Genomic DNA, 14,083 nt, shown 5'->3' with positions numbered 1-14,083 from the left:
TCATAAAATTGTCATTTATCTATGAAAGTTAATGAAATGCCTATATTGAAAATAAATAGATAAATTGACTTTCACTATTGCTAGAACTTAAGAATTTACCCAAAGGTAAATCAATCATTCTACGAATAGTGAAAATTACGAAATAAATTAATCTTTTTAGTCAAACATATATTGTATATCCAAAGATGTCGTATATGTTTGATTAAAAAATATTCAATTGCCTATTAAAGATAAAATTGACATTTAAATTATGATAATGTGTTGTAGTATCTACCCAAAGGAGAATTACGATATATTTTTATCGCTTTACTGAATTTTACATTATTTTCTGATTTGTGAGCATGTATATCTATCGCATCAGTTATTCCTCTTCATTCGCATGCTTCGTCTGTTACTGTGTTCAATGGATTGAACTTCTCTGAATGGCATGAACAAGTGTAGTTCCACTTAGGTGTAATGGATCTTGACTTGGCTCTACTGAATGACAAACCTACTACCATTACTGATAAGAGCAGTGAGGATAAGAAGTCTTTTCATAAATCATGGAAATGCTCTAACAGATTAAGCCTTATGTCCATGCGAATAACTGTTGCTAACAACATTAAGAGTATTATTCCACAAACAGAAAGTGCCAGGGAATACGTGAAGTTTGTGGAAGAACGTTTTCGCTCTGTGTTACTATTAAATGTTTCTTGTACTTCAATTATTGTATTATTTTGTTGTAGTTTTTTTTTCATTGTTAAAAATGTTTTGACATGCTTACTTTACTATTTTGTCACGACTTCTTCACTTTTGTTTTTTATCGAAACTGCTTCGAAATTCTTTTACCTAAGTCGAAGGTCTATTGGAAACAACCTCTCTACCTCCCAAGGTAGAGGGTAAGATCCACTTACACTCTACACCCCCTGGACCCACTCATGGGATTACACTGGGTATGTTGTTGTAGAAGTCCATCATAAGGACAAATAAGACCTATGAATAAATAGAAGTTAACTGTAACACCTCAGAAATTAGACTTGGACTTTCAACAGAAAAGCACAGAAATTTGGTGAACTACGGCAGGGTTCACGGACCGTGAAAGGAACCACGGTCCGTCGACCTGCCCGTGGTTCACACCCACCTAGAAGTGGTGGACCACGGGACGCTTCACGGGCCGTGGACCACCATACGAGCATGGGAAGGCTCGTGGAGGCTAGGCAAAGAACACCCAAGTTCAGGCCCCAGACCACGGAGCCAACCACGGGTCGTGATCTTGATGATGGGTCGTGGGAGGGTCCGTCATACTGAGCCAGCAGACACCCATCCCAAGTGAAAAGTCACGGTGGCCTTCACGGTCCATGGTCCTTCACACGGGCCGTGGTAGGGCTCGTGGAGGACTCCCCCTAGAACTAGTAGCACTGGCCAAGAACCACGACCCGCTTGACGGACCGTCAGTGGTGCCATGGTCGACCCTTGTCAGCTTTTAAGTCAGGGTCGTTTTTGGTCTTTTCCCCTATGCATTGGGCATTTAAAATACGTCGTTTAACACCTGAACTACGTCGTTTTACTCAGTTTAAGCCTGATAATTTAGTCAGAACCTACCTAAAACCTTTATTCCCAAAAATACCAAAACTTATAGCAAAAAGAGAAGAAAGAGAAGCCAGTTTTCTCAAGAACATGCAACTTCCAGCCTCGAAATCAAAGGGTTTCTCCGTGAATTTTGTCGCCAAGTATGTGGGATTTCACTAGCGGGTTCCTTTCATCCACTAGGTCCCTAAAATTCAGTCAGATTCTTGATTCTCTATATCTTGTTTAGATCTAGGGTTTCTAAATCCTTGGATAATTGTTGTGATTAGTTGTTGTAGTATTCTTAATCAAAATACCATGATTTCTTGGAAACGTTTAGTTCCTAGCATGAAACTCAGAACCCTAGTTGTGTAGATTCTCTTAGTTCCTGAATTACACTTGCTAGGTCAGTTAAGCGGATAATCATGCTCCAGTTTCGAATGTTACATTATTAGTATATAAATGTTGGATTCTCAAATTTTGCATGTCAGTATTTTGAGCTATTCAGCATTTCAGCATTTCAGCATTAAGGTGTCATATACATATTCAATTAGGAGTAGACTTAGCACCGAGTTGGACTAGAGTTCAGTGTACCCTCATAGTCCCAGAACTATGTGCCCCCGTAGGATATAAGTCCCCTCTGTTGAGCATCAAATTTAGTGATCACGCCAATCATGCCTTTATACCCCTGACACGGTATATTGGGTCCTCTTGATGGGGCATATACATCGGAATCCACATTTAGCTCATGTGGTTTTATGTCGGTTAATAGTAACTCCCACAGTCAGACTCTTAGTGCATTTGACCAGGTTTTCAGTATATACTTCAGTATTCAGTTTAGCATGTCATGTTCATGATTAGCACTTGGTCATGGCATTCAGTTTAGCTTTTCAGTTATGTTTCAGTACTCACATTCTTGTTCAGTTTACAGTATTGCTCAGTTATATTTTGTTTCAGCTTATATATGTTTGTTCAGCTTAGTATCTATATCCTGCATGCTCAGTACATTCAAAGTACTTACGCATACTCTATGCTACATCCTTTCATGATGTAGGTTCATGTACTCAGCATTCAGACCGCACTTAGATCGATCCTCGATCCGTATTCAACAGTTTCAGTGGTGAGTCCTCATACTTCGAGGACAATAGACATGCTTTCATTTCAGCCTTTACATTTAAGTTTCAGTTTTGTTAGAGTTAGCTGGGGGCATGTCCCAGCAACTCAACTCAGTTAGAGGCTTTTTCAGACATAATAGTAGTATCAGCATGACTTGTTAAGTTTGATCTTTCAGTTGTTATTAAACTCTTAGTATGGTTTATACATTCAGACTAGTTGGGTATTCCCCATTTTTCAGATAACCACTATTTTAGCTTCCGCATAGTTCTTGCTTAACCCTTCGGGGTGGCCCAGTGGTTTGGGCTTGGGACGTCCATGTTGGAGGTCTCAAGTTCGAAATCCCTTGCCAACAAAAGCAAGGGGTTTGCCTTCTGGGTCGAGCTCGTTGTACCGGGCTTGCCTAGTGCGGGTTGCCTCTCCTATGTGGTTTGCAAGCTATTGCATAGGAGCAGGGGTTTTACCCCTGTGCGCACCCAAAGGGTAGCGGCTGCGGGTTTCCCTTGTCACAAAAAAAAAATAGTTCTTGGTTATTTAGTTATCTTTCAGTATGCTTATGATATGCCAGACACAGGGTTAACTTGGGGTCACACGTGATCCTAAGTCCCGTGTTACACCAAGGCCGAGGACATTAACACACTCATTTTCTATTGGACAATAAATGTTCAAGATGATAAAAATCTAAAACTACAAAATCATAATTCGAACTAGAACTCTAGTAAATGGATATTGAGTAAGCTAGTCTAGTTGAAGTAGTAAAGAATGAGATTCTTCCGAATCTGAATTTTATTAATCTTGATATATGTTTGGATTGAATTAAAAGAAAGCAAACCAAGCATACCAAGAAAGGTGCCACAAGAAGCACCCAGCTTCTTGAAATTATACACATTGATATTTGCGGACCCTTTGATGTTCCATCTTTAGGTGGATAAAATATTTTATCACCTTTATATATTATTTTCACGTTATGGATTTATCTATTTGTTGAAAGAAAAAATCTCAAGCAGTGGACGCTCTCAAAGTGTACGTTAATGAGGTTGAAAGACAATTAGATAGGAAAGTGAAAATCATTAGGTCAGATAGAGGTGGTGAATATTATGGAAAGTATAACGAATCCAAACAATGTCCAAATCCATTTGCAAAAATTCCTTGAGAATGGTGAAGTTAGTGGGAGTGTTGAACGACAAAGTGTGGAAATTAATGAGGTAAGGGTAAGTATTTCACTGCCCGTGAATGTACCTACTTCCGCACCAATCACAAATGTTGTTCCTGTTGAAGAACATTTTAACAATGTTGAACAACATTTGGGTGAAACACTTCAAAAAGGAACTAACTCACAAGTATCTGACGCAAATGAACCACAAACAGTGCCATTAAGAAAATCGGCCATTTCAGATGATTTTGTGATTTATTTACAAGAGTCAGATTTTGACATTGAAATTAATAAAGATCCGATTTCATTTTCACTGGCCATAGAAAGCACTGAGTCTAATAAATGGATTGATGTTATAATGAAGAGTTAAAATCCATGGAATACAACAAAGTCTGGGATCATGTTTAATTACCAGAAAATTCTAAAAGAATTGGGTGTAGATCGGTCTTCAAGACCAAACACGATTCTAATGGTAATATTGAATGATATAAAGCCAGACTGTTGCCAAGGGATACACTCAAAAAGGAGGCATTGATTATAAAGAGACCTTTTTCACTGGTCTCAAAGAAAGACTCATTAAGAATTGTTTTGGCCTTGGTAGCTCATTATGATTTAGAGTTACATCAAATGGATGTGAAAACTGTCTTTCTTAATGGAGACCTCGAGAAGGATGTTTATATGGACCAACTAGAGGGTTTCGAAATTAAAGAAAAATATCAAATGGTGTGTAAGCTAAAGACGACAATAAATGGACTCAAACAAGCCTCACGACAATGGTATATAAAGTTTAATGATACCATAACATCTTTTGGATTTAAGGAAATTACCGTTGATCGGTGAATATACCGTTTGATGACATTTTACTTGCTGCTAATGATTTAGGCATATTGCGTGAGACGAAAGACTTTCTCTCTATGAACTTTAAAATGAAAAAATATGGGTGAGACATCCTATGTGATAGAGGTAGAAATATTCCGTGATAGATCACAAGGATTATTGGTACTGTCTCAAAAGGCTATATCGAAAAAGTTCTAGAGAGATTTAACATCAACAATTGTTCAGCAATAATAGTTCCTATTCAAAAAGGGGACAAATTTAATCTCATGCAATGCCCAAAGAATGATGTAGAATGAAAAGAAATGAAATTAATTCCTTATCTTCTATTTTTGGAAGTTTGATGTATGTTCAAATTTGCACAAGACCGTATATTAGCCTTTTGGTCGAAATGCTAGGAAGATATCAAAGTAATCCTGGAATTTATCACTGAAAAAAAACTGCAAAGAACTTTTGTGGCATGTTGTGAAGCCACAATTCATGCATTATGGCTGCAGAACTTTATTTTCAGGACTTGGGGTTGTCGACACCATTACCAAGCCGCTGAAAATTTATTGTGATAATACTGCAGCAATATTCTTTTCCAAGAACGATAAGTACTCCAAATGTGCCAAACATATGGAATTAAAGTACTTTACTATTAAGGAAGAGGTTCAGAAACAAAGAGTGTTACTTGAGAATATTAGAACTGATCTCATGATTGCAGATCCGTTAATAAAAAGGCTTACAACCAAATGCATTTAAAGAACGTGTTCAAATAATGGGTCTTGGTTGTACTTATGATTGATACATTTATGATGTTTTACACTCTGAACTCATATTATGTGTTTCTGATATACATTAATGAATTTCATGTTTGTCATAATGGTGTATACATTATTGTTTTGAGATATTACAAGATAAGTCTCTATGAAACATTATTGTGGACCATAATGTTATATGTTTTTATAGCTTATGAACCTAGTATGGTAAGTTGCTAATGTAGTAGTATATGGAAGGAAGTATGTAGATTAAAATTTATGTACAACCGCCATAACTCGCATTAGTAGTTTGTTATATTGTGGTATGTATGATGGACATTATAGAAGAGATTTATTATACGCACAACTAATGTTTATGAAATATTAATATTATATGGTCATTGGGCCAAGTGGGAGAATGTAAGAATTATTATTAATTATTAATTATTTCTTACTTATGGTCCAAGTTTAATTGTAACCAAGTAATAACATAAATAATATTTTATAAGGAATAGATCTCGTCCGTAGATTGGTTACTTGATGGACGTACCAGATTAAGTCATAACCTTTATAAATTGGTCCTCCCTCCACCCATTAGGGTTACCACATATTCTCTACAATAATTCCATTGCTGACGGTTGTGGTAACATAAAGTTAGGGCAAGGAGGTAGAAACTAATTTATGACTAACGCTTTCGCTTTCCTCTATGATGATGTCTTCCGCATCAGGTATGCGCCTCTAACATTCTCTATGTAAGATTATCGTGTTCAAGATCCTGATATTATGTATTAAGTATTTAATCTTACACATACTAGGAGAGCAAATATTAGAAATAATGTTATGCGAGACAAGGTAGGAGTGGCCTCAATAGAGGACAAGATGCAGAAAGCGAGGTTGTGATGGTTCGGGCATGTGAAGAGAAGATGCACAAATGCTCAAGTGCGGAAGTGGGGGAGGTTGGTTATGAATGGTTTCAGGAGAGGTAGAGGTAGGCCGAGGAAGTATTAAGGAGAGATGATTAGACGGGACATGACACAACTTCAGTTGACCATAACCTTAGATAGGTGGTTATGGAGGACACGAATTAGGGTAGAAGATAGGTTAGGTAGTTGAGTGTTATCTCACTTATCCTTCCATACTAGTAGTCATAGTACTACTCTTGTTGTTTTTTTGTTATTCGATCTGTGTTACTATTAAATGTTTCTTGTACTTCAATTATCGTATTATTTTGTTGTAGTTATTTTTCATTGTTAAAAATGTTTTGACATGTTTTCTTTACTATTTTGTCATGACTTCTTCACTTTTGTTTTTTTCCGGAACTGCTTCGAAATTCTTTTACTTAAGTCGAGGGTCTATTGGAAACAACCTCTCTACCTCCCAAAGTAGAGGGTAAGGTCTACTTACACTCTACACTCCCTGGACCCCACTTATGGAATTACACTAGGTATGTTGTTGTAGAAGTCAATCATAAGGACAATAAATAGAAGTTAACTGTAACACCTCAGAAATCAGACTTGGACTTTCAGCAGAAAAGCACAAAAATTTGGTTAACCACGGCAGGGTTCACGGATCGTGAAAGGAACCACGATCTGTCGACCTGCCTGTGGTTCACACCCACCCAGAATTGGTGGACCACGGGACCCTTCGCAGGTCGTAGACCACCACACAGCCGTGGGAAGGCTCATGGAGGCTAGTCAAAGAACACCCAAGTTCAGGCCTCAGACCACGGAGCCCAGCACGGGCCGTTATCTTGATGATGAGCCGTGGGAGGGTCCATCGTCCTGAGCCAACAGACCCCTAGCCCAAGTGAAGAACCACGATTTCCTTCACGGTCCGTGGTCCTTCACATAGGCCGTGGTAGGGCTCGTGGAGGACTCCCCCCAGAACCAGTAGCATTAGCCAAGAACCACGACCCACTTGTCGGACCGTCAGTGGTGCCGTGGTCGGCCCTCGTCAGCTTTTAAGTCAGGGTCGTTTGGTCTTTTCCCCGATGCATTGGGCATTTTAAACTACGTCATTTAACACCTAAACTATGTCGTTTGACTCAGTTTAAGCCTGATAATTTAGTCAGAACCTACCTAAACCCTTTATTCCCAAAAATCACCAAAACTTAGAGAAGAAAGAGACGCCAGTTTTCTCAAGAACACGCAACAAGTTTTCTTTTGTTCCAACCCCGAAATCAAAGGATTTCTCCGTGAATTTCGTCGCCAGGTATGTGGGATTTCACTAGCGGGTTCTTTTCATCCACTGGGTCCCTAGAATTCAGTCAGATTCTTGATTCTCTATATCTTGTTTAGACCTAGGGTTTATAAATCCTTGGATAATTGTTGTGATTTAGCTGTTGTAGTATTCTTAATCAAAATATCATGATTTCTTGGAAATGTTGTTTAGTTCCTTGCATAAAACTCAGAACCCTAGTTGTGGAGATTCTCTTAGTTCCTGAATTACACTTACTAGGTTAGTTAATTAGATGATCATGCTCCAGTTACAAATGTTACATTATCAGTATATAAATGTTGCATTCCCAGATTTTGCATGTCAGTATTTTGAGCTATTCAACATTTCAGTATTTCAGTCATAAGGTGTCATATACATAATCAGTTGGGAGTAGACTTAGCACCGAGTTGGACTAGGGTTCAGCGTACCCTCATAGTCCCAGAACTAAGTGCCCCCATAGGATATAAGTCCTCTCTGTTGGGCATCAGATTTAGTGATCACGCCAGTCATGTCTGTATACTCCTGGCAAAGTATATTGGTTCCTCTCGATGGGGAGTATATATCGGACTCCATGTTTAGCTCACGTGATTTTATGTCGGTTAATAGTAGCTCCCACAGTCAGACTCTTAGTGAATTTGACCAGGTTTTCAGTATATACTTCAGTATTCAGTTTAGCATGTCATGTTCATGATTAGCACTTGGTCATTGCATTCAGTTTAGCTTTTCAATTATGTTTCAGCACTTACATTCTTGTTCAGTTTACAGTATTGCTCAGTTATATCTTGTTTCAGCTTATATATGTTTGTTCAGATTAGTCTCTATATCCTGCATGCTCAGTACAGTCAAAGTACTGACGCATACTCTGCGCTACATCCTTTCATGATGTAGGTTCAAGTACTCAGCATTCAAACCGTGCTTAGATCAATCCTTGATCCGTATTCAGCAGCTTCAATGGTGAGTCCTCATGCTTCGAGGACAATAGACATGCTTTCATTTCAGTCTTTACATTTCAGTTTTGTTGGAGTTAGCTGCGGCATGTCCTAGCAACTGAATTTCAGTTAGAGGTTTTTTCAGACATAGTAGTAGTATCAGCTTGACTTAGTAAGTTTGATCTTTCAGTTGTTATTAAACTCTTAATATGGTTTATACATTCAGACTAGTTGGATATTCCCCATTGTTAAGAGAACCACTATTTTAGCTTCCGCATAGTTCTTGCTTATTTAGTTATCTTTCAATATGCTTATGATATGCCAGACACAGGGTTAGCTTGGGGTCACTCGTGATCCTAGGTCCCGTGTTACGCCAAGGGGGTAGCCTCGGGGAGTAACATTAACACACTCATTTTCTATTCGACAATAAATGTTCAAGATGATAACAATCTAAAACTACAAAATCATAATTCGAACTAGAACTCTAGTAAATGGATATTGAGTAATATAGTCTAGTTGAAATCTTTAGATGGCACATCAGTAATCTATGAAACAAAATATGCAACTAATCTTCCTAATTGGTGGCTAAATGAGATATCCTTGTGTGCAAAGTAATATGGAAGAACAAATTTGAAGCTACGAGGCCATACTTGTTGCCAAGATATTACATGATTAAAGAAACTATCCTATGAGATGCAGTTTAGATTGAGAAAAATGTACTAGTGCTAAAGTAAGTTGTAAAATTCGGATGTCTACTTCCAGTGAGGGAAAATAATGCAAAAGAGAAAATGGAAATCTCCAGCAGAGGACATGTTTACCTGATTTGCAGAAAAAAACAGTTTTTATATCTTGTTCATGCCATAGTCTACTGTGATTCCATGGCTTGTCCTGGTCAACATTGCGTGCCACTTGCTGACCCATTTGTTCTATCAAATCATGCATCTCAACCATTCCTTCAGAAATATATAAGAGTGATTTTTTGATGAAGATATCTGTTCCAATCTCTGATCGGAAACGAAAACTGTTTAGTATAGTAATCACATCATCTCTCTTTCTTCCTCTAAAAAACATGCCATATCAAGGAATATATTCTTCTCTTCATGGCTCAATCTGTCTAGAGTTAAACTGAGCTGCTTAGCAATTTTTTCATATCCAGTATCTTTGAGTCTATCTAATGCACTTGTCCACTCAGTAATGCCTCGCTTGTAGAGAAAAGAACCCAGGACCTTAAGAGCTAAAGGTAAGCCTTTAGCATAATCTACTACAGATTTGGAGAGTTTCAAAAACTCTTTATCAGGAGTCGGTTTCTGAAAAGCGTGCCAACTAAAAACTTCAATAGCCTCATCTTTAGCCAATTCAGGAACAGAATATAACTGGTCATGTCTACGTAGTAAATCTTGGTTTCTAGTTGTTGTAATGACTATACTGCCACCACCAAACCAGTCATGATTTCCAACTAAATATTCCAATAGGTCTTCATCATCGACATCATCAAAAACAATCAAAACTTTCCAGTGGCAAAGCCTTCTTTTTATCATGTCAGCTCCTTCATAAAAACTTGCCATATTCATTGATTTTTCTTTTAAGAGTCTTGAAAGAAGTGTCTTTTGCAAGTACATCAGCCCATGCTTCTTTGATTCTTCTCTAACATTCGCAAGAAAACAAGACCCTTGGAATTGATGAGAAACCTTGTCAAAATATTTTCTTGCAACAGTTGTCTTCCCAACGCCTCCGATCCCCCAAATTCCAATAAAACAGACATCACTTAATTGAAACTTCAGTAATGATTTTACTTCACCCATACGAGATTCGATTCCCACTAGATATTTTTCAGTTGCTGAAACGGTGTGGTGCATATTTCGGAAGTTATCATTTATAATCTTGTCAATAGAATCTGCTTCATTCCTGCATTCAGTAAAAATAAAATAATAAAAATGGAACATTTGAAACACAAGAAATGTTAAAGTAGCCAAAAGCAGTCCATATTCCATCCATTGCTTCTCCAGGACTTGTCTAATATGTGAGAGGGAACAGGGTCTTCAAATTCACAAAAATCTTGTTTGAAGTTTCTCTTTCAGTAGTTACCTTCTCTATGCAATCCATTTCCATTATCACATCCACTTTCATTTACATTGTCAGCAAAAATCACGCTTCTCCCAAACAAGATTCAATTGCAACTAGATTTTTATCAATGTCAGATACTATGGTACTCAATCATTGTAATAAGTTCTCATTTTCTTTATAAGTAAGAAGGATTGAGTTCAGATAAATGCTCATGAATTGATAAAAATCCTTTTTATTACGTACAATCAATGTATTCTACTGTAAGCTATAAATTGCGCCTACTACTGTACCAGTACAAACCAGGATAGCCTGATCTAGTAATTGATCATATGACACCTTTTTTTTTTTGGACAAAGAAGCTCAAGGTGAAGATCAATAAAAAGGAAATATAATAATTAAGAATATCAAAACCCAATTTTCCTCTCTCCCCCAGCTTCTTCTTCTTTTCCACAATTTCACCTCTTAATAATAATACATAAAGCCCAATACAAAATGCACAAAATAACTTTGTTGGTTTATCAGCAAGTCCGGTAGCAAAAGCAATCAAACAAACCACATCGAATGAATGCTATTTTAGCAATTAAGGGTAAATTAGGAAATTTGATCTTTTAGCATTTGGATATGGACAATAAATACACCTTAAGTGCTCAAAAGCAATTGAATTGCACGCGTGTTGCCAGGTCATATCAAGGGGTTCAAAAGACACACTTGTGCCAACAAAAGGTGTCTATGGTCACTAAAATAATTGAAGTGTCTACATGACCATCGCTGACAAGTTTAAGGGGTTATCTATGTAAGACGAAAGAGTATATATTATTGACCATGAAATATTAATTACTCCTGTTAAGGAGTTTTTTTATTGCAATCTACGTTTTACTACTCTATTAGCAGCTCACAACTTAGGGACCCAGAGAAGAAAGCATTAAGTTTCACTGGAAGTAATTTCACTTGATTACTCTCACAGTCGTACATGGATGTTGACTGATTTAAACAGAGTACACATTTCATGAGCCTAAATGACATGCAAAACACAAAATTGAAGTTTGCCACTCAAAACTAAAATATAGAAGCATACTGTAACCAAAATCATGTCATGTTCACATGATTCTGTATCTCTCTTGAATTCCACCCCTACCCCCTCCACCCACCCCATGCAAAAAAATCTGTTAACGAGTTCATCTAAAGTGTATTTTAGCCCAAAAGCTTTAAATGCACATCCAATTGAATGGTATTTTTAGAAGGTAATTTGACATTTTAAAGTAGAAGATAGAGACATGCTTATAGTAAAAGAAGAAGAGGGGTCTTGAAATACTCTCAATTAGAGTCGGAGCTTATGGTTACTTATCAGTAAGTATATAATAACTGATCCCTAGTGTTTTCATGATGTTCTCTTTTGATAAAGTAGTAATTTTATTGAATTTTTGGGCAAAGGCATCCGTAACAAGAATTATACCAAAAGGTAAAAAACCTACAAAAGTTTACATGCTAGTCTTAAAAGCATGTTTATTTCAAAGACTACAGAAACCATTGAACTTCGCATAGCATTTCCCAAAAAAATGAAAAGATGTCCCAATAATTAAGTGAAAACTCAAGGGATCATTTACTACTCACACATTAGCAGTTTAAGAACATTCAGTCCTGCTATTCCAGCAGCTCTATGTAGAGCGTCCTTCCACCTCTGCACCTTCTCCAAATTATCCTTGTGATTTGTCTCATCTTTTTTCCTGAGAGCAAGATCTGCCTCATGTTTGGTTGCAAACTTCTCAAAATTAGCCTTGAAATCTTCCCTGTGTTTTTCCAACGCTTTAGCAAAGCTGCTGCTCTCAGCTTCACAGAGAGCTTAAAATGTTAATTTCAGTTACGTATGTATTAGTTATAGAAGAGAAAATATTAAAATAATGATTAGAAAAGTTATCTTGAAAGAGAACTTAAGTTTGACAAGTTAAATAAGTCAGAACAAATAAATAATATTATTAGTGGAGTCGGGGAGTGTTACTTTCAACAAATATTTCTGATGACTTACTTTTCATGCGTATATCTGATGGCTCGACATTATAGAAGACAGGATATGCTTTCTGTTCCTTCTTGTCAACACACTCCATGATGATAGTGAGTTCCTCCAAGCACCAGGTGGATGAAGCATAGTCCTCGGAGAAGATAATAATGGCAGTTCTTGATTCTTCAATGGCTTTCAAGAGTTCTGTTGAAATGAACTTTCCTCTTTCAAGTTTCACATCATCTTTGAATACGTTGATTCCTATGTCTTGGAGACGTTTATAAAGATGGGCAACAAAGTTATTGCGGGTGTCATCTCCTCTAAAACTCAAAAACGCATCATATTTCCAATTTTGATTGGCTTCATTTTGGGGAGCCACGGAACATTTATGGGTTCTGGCAATCTGCAAATATACAAGCAAGAGTAGGTAAAGACTTGGGAGTAGAGCCCAGAAGAAAAAGAAGCAATAAGATAAAGAAGAAAAGGGAATCTCAAGGAAGGTTGACTTAAAACAATTATTTATACATTAACAGAAAGACAGAAGAGGCTCGCATGTCAAATCTGCCTTCTCTGCGAATCAAAGTAGACGACAACATCATTAACTATGTTCCAATCGTTAACTAATTTTGGGGTCGGTTATATGAATCCTCAAATCTATTCCATTTAATTTGGACTAGTTTCATTTCAATACTCAATAATTTTGATAATAGACTAATTAGGAAGTTCTCTAACACAAGGGGGTCTCTATAATATTTTAAAAACCGTAAGGTGGATCTCTACATTTTTCTACTCCCATACAAATCTCTGAACAAGCTAAAAAGACTCCTAGCATATAACGTATCCTAACCAGAACTCTCAGCCATTAGAGGACCACGCACCTGATTTGCAGAAAAAACAGTGTTCATATCTTTTTCATGCCATAGTCTACTGCAATTCCATGGCTTGCCCTGCTCAGCATCACGTGCCACTTGCTGACCCATTTGTGCTATCCGATCATGCATCTCAATCATTCCTTCTGAGATATATAAAAATGATCTTTTGAGGACCTTTATTGCATTAACTAACTTGAAGCCAAGTTTATTCAATACTGTAATCACATCGTTTTTCTCTTTTCCTCTAAAGAAGCATGCAATATGAAGAAATATATTCTTGTATTCGGCATCCAATGCATCTAAACTTATGATAAGTAACCTATCAATTTTCTCATCTCCGAAATCTTGGAGTCGATATAATGCACTTATCTGCTCTTTTGTACTTAGTTTGTAGAGAAAAGAACCCAAGATCTCCAGAGTTAAGGGTAAGCCTTTAGCATAATCTACTACACAGCACGAGAGCTCTTCAAAGTCTTTAACTGGAGCTCCTTGTTGAAAGGCGTGCCAACTAAAAAGTTCTAAAGCCTCATTGTTGGTCAGTTCTGGGACACGATAAAACACATCATGCTTGCCAAGTAAATCAAAACTTCTAGTTGTTGTAATGACCCTACTGCCATCAC

The 14,083-nt window shown here is 37.2% G+C and overlaps 1 protein-coding gene across 1 annotated transcript in view; it reads right to left on the bottom strand.

The window, feature by feature from the left end:
* LOC102588049 (TMV resistance protein N-like) overlaps positions 1-14,083 on the bottom strand; it is a 64,450-nt gene that overhangs the window by 11,238 nt on the left and 39,129 nt on the right. Inside the window, exon 4 of the mRNA XM_015311406.1 lies at positions 9,652-10,436. Within this exon, the coding sequence (XP_015166892.1) occupies positions 9,652-10,436 (785 nt within the window). The remainder of the gene's footprint in view (positions 1-9,651; positions 10,437-14,083) is intronic.

Source organism: Solanum tuberosum, unplaced genomic scaffold (assembly GCF_000226075.1).
Source record: "Solanum tuberosum cultivar DM 1-3 516 R44 unplaced genomic scaffold, SolTub_3.0 scf00158, whole genome shotgun sequence".
Lineage (NCBI taxonomy): Eukaryota > Viridiplantae > Streptophyta > Magnoliopsida > Solanales > Solanaceae > Solanum > Solanum tuberosum.
This window is presented reverse-complemented; position numbering and strand designations above follow the sequence as displayed.